At 28.4% G+C, this 3,491-nt stretch overlaps 1 protein-coding gene across 1 annotated transcript; it reads left to right on the plus strand.

Moving 5' to 3' along the window:
• The first annotated feature begins 1,431 nt into the window (after nucleotides 1-1,431).
• On the plus strand, nucleotides 1,432-3,255 carry LOC112603639 (THAP domain-containing protein 4-like). The gene is made up of 5 exons (XM_025352322.1): nucleotides 1,432-1,667; nucleotides 1,755-1,898; nucleotides 2,071-2,145; nucleotides 2,198-2,284; nucleotides 2,800-3,255. The coding sequence occupies exons 1-5, from the start codon at nucleotides 1,515-1,517 to the stop codon at nucleotides 2,821-2,823; spliced, it is 483 nt and encodes a 160-aa protein (XP_025208107.1). The 5' UTR covers nucleotides 1,432-1,514; the 3' UTR covers nucleotides 2,824-3,255.
• Nucleotides 3,256-3,491: the final 236 nt, after the last annotated feature.

Genomic DNA, 3,491 nt, shown 5'->3' on the forward strand with positions numbered 1-3,491 from the left:
TCATGAACTTTTTAAGAATAGCAAACAAATGAGAATTCAAATTAAATTATTCATTTATTTCAATTCGTGTTCTTTGATATTTTAATTTTGCCGTCAAATTTTAAACCTATTTAAACCTATTAAACCCATTTTAACCTAACCTAACCACGAATTTCAATGAATAACGAACCACGAACTCCAAAAAAGAATATGAGCACATATAGCGCGTCAAAAAAAAAAAATGTTTATAGTTACGCGTCTATTAGTTTTTGGCTGCAGCTTAAAATTATAGGTATATATACCTATGAATATTTACGATTTATAAGACAGTAGTCACCCCGACAAAAATAATTAATATATACTAAACTAAGCATCTAGGGGTCGAACGATGGGGATGACAAGTGTCTACTGGAATCAGTGCAACAAGATTTTTATAGGTAATAGCATGGCTAAATACTCAGGTATGACAGTAACTCTGTGATATGCATGTCATGACGTCAGCCGGCAGGAACTTTTATCACAGTTGTAACTATATAGTTTCAAGATTTGGCCGATAAAAATCCTTGCCGGCTGACGTCATATTATCATATAATAAATTAAGATTTATTATTTCATGAATGCATTTATAGAACGGATTTTAGTAACATTGCTGACATACCTAAGTATTTAGCCATGGGTAATATATCTACAGAGTAATTATTATCAAGTACCTATAAGTTGATTTAGAAAATTATCCATTTTAAAATACGAAACGAGACGATATTGAATGTAAACAAAAATCTGTGAATTACAAGGAGTAGAAACACAAAAATACATTTTATGCCGTTATCATGTAGGACGAAGGTGATGATGCGTAATCTACATGATTTTAATTGTTATATAGTAGTGAGTAGGTATTGGAGTACAGAGTTAGGTACAACTCAATCCCCAACTTATGAGTTCTAAATAATAGGGTTTTTACTAAAACGAATAAGATATACTTACGAAAAGTATGGGTTACAACAGAATATTGTGCAGTAAATATGTTCAAGTACTTTCGGACATTAAATCGACATGGTACCTACGCGAGCTACGGTGGTCGTATATCTGAAATTTAAATTCTCAAATAATTGTAATATTTTATATTGTATTCCACTTTATTTCTTGTGTTTTAATTATAATACTACTAAGTACAAATATATAAATCATGATAAAGGAAATTAACTTTATCATGATCAAACCGTTGGGTTATGAAAAAGATAAAAATGTTCACATGGTGATAACACAGAATAGATTAAATGTGATAGTCACTGAGATGTTAACTTAACCACGGTAACGAGATTTTAAATGATAACCAAAATTATCAGTGAAATTTTGCTATCCATAAAATAAGGCACTATAAATGTAGGTATGATAGTCCGCCATTTTGCGAGAATTGATACATAGTGATAACAGATTCAAGCCATTCGGCATTCAGCTGAACGTCATAAACTTATCATAAAGTCATATTATAATATTATATTATATTGTTTGTAAAACAAAAAATTCTACAAAAAATGGGTGGTTGTACAGCGGTTAACTGTTCTAATTCACGTAGCAAAGGTTTTCGTCTTTTTCGGTTTCCAAGAGATCCTAAAAGACGAAAAGCTTGGTTACAAAATTGTCGCCGTGACAAATGGAAGCCTACAAATTCATCTGAGTTATGTGAAGTAAGTATTAAATTAAACTTGCGAAGGTTTAATCATTATTAATTAATTCAATTTAGTAATTTTAATATTTTTTGCATATTCCAATAGATCCATTTCGAAGAAGGACAATTCGAACAACATCGTCTGGATGGTGTTAAAAAACTTAAACCAAATGCTATACCAACATTATTTAATGTATCAAATGCACCTCACTTGTTGAAAACTAAAAGAAAATCTACGTATAAAGTAAAGGTATATATCATAATTCATTATTAAAACAAATTTATTATAACTAAAAATATGCTTTGTTGCATAAATTAAATATAAATATATATAATGATTATCAATAGTAGTTATTTTAATCTACATTATGTAATTAATTAATTTAAATGCTACAGTCTTATTGTTTTTATTTATTTTACAGATCATACGTAAGTGCAACAACGGTAAACTTAAAAAAAATGTTTCTTTGACTAAAAAAAAGTTATCACAAACAGAAGTAAGTTTAATTTAAGTTATTTTACTTAAATTTAAATTTTTTTGTATTTTAGATGATAACAAATAATGTAACCATCGATGATAAAAATCCTGAGCCGGTTAGCTGCTTGAATGAGCAATGTTTGTTACTAGATCCAATAGTAAGTCTTATAAATTATAATTAAAATATTTATAATTTTGTATCTTAAATACTTAATGCATGTTGGTTTATGTAATTTTAATAAGTTATATGTAAATTGTGAGGCTTATATTTTAGATCCTAGATATTGTGGTTTAAAGCTCACCGATGACCAATTAGACTCTACTTTAAACTATGAAAATGTGTATCACCAAGAGATAATGCCGGAAATAATAAAATTTCAAGCTAAGGCTTTTCTATTTAAAGATTACCTTTTTTTCAGAAAGTACAGTCAAGAATATTAAACCATGACTTGGTGGTTAGCCTTAAAAAAAAAGAAAAAAAAATATAACTCATAAAATGTTAGAAATGGTTAGCTTAGTTCATTCCAAAATAAGGAATAGGTTAGGAGTTGAAAAATCTTCAAAATTAGTAGCTATTTTCAAATCCTTAAATAAACATGATACTAAAATTGATACTTAATTTATTTTATATTATTACAAGAAAAAGGACTATAGTTGTAAGTTTTCATTATAGGTACCTACTAATCCGGCTGGCTAACAAGCTGGGCCGTGAAGACAATGAACAAAGATCCTGGACTGGCGGGCATCAAAGCCAGTTCTAGGATCCAACAATGCGGAATCGGGCCATAAGCCACAAACTTTTATTTCATTTTATATTCATAAAAATTCATTTGTGTGCGTCCTTCGGGACTTTTCGGTTTTTTTTTTTGTTATCTAAATTCTTGTAAACTTACATGTGCATCCTAACGGAGTTTTCAGTTAATTATTAATTGTAAATTGATTTCATTAATAAATGATGGCGGCGTCGCGGAAGTAATGTGCAAGCAGTCCCCGTGTCGCCGTCGGTTCAAACAGAAAAAAAAAAGGTACCTACTAATTACTATTGTTTCAAATTTATAAAGTAAAAAGTTTTGTATTGTAACTGTATAAGTATCAAGTATGATACCTACTAAAATGTTTTATTTTGTTATTTGTTTAGTTTATTGTAATGTTAACTATTAACTTATAGTTACAAAAGACTGGAGATTGATCTCAAATGTTCTTATACTTAAGTAATTTTGTTTTTGATTTATTGAAACGTTAACTATTAGCTTATTCAGTTTATTATTAAAGACTTAAAAGTTAGAATTTATTAAAATTATATTTAAAAGAATATTCTATATTACGATTTACGATATTAATATCTAATGTCTGTTCAGAAGAAAA

Source organism: Melanaphis sacchari, unplaced genomic scaffold (genome assembly GCF_002803265.2).
Source record: "Melanaphis sacchari strain LSU unplaced genomic scaffold, SCAv2.0 Contig10_pilon_pilon, whole genome shotgun sequence".
NCBI classification, from domain to species: Eukaryota; Metazoa; Arthropoda; class Insecta; order Hemiptera; family Aphididae; genus Melanaphis; species Melanaphis sacchari.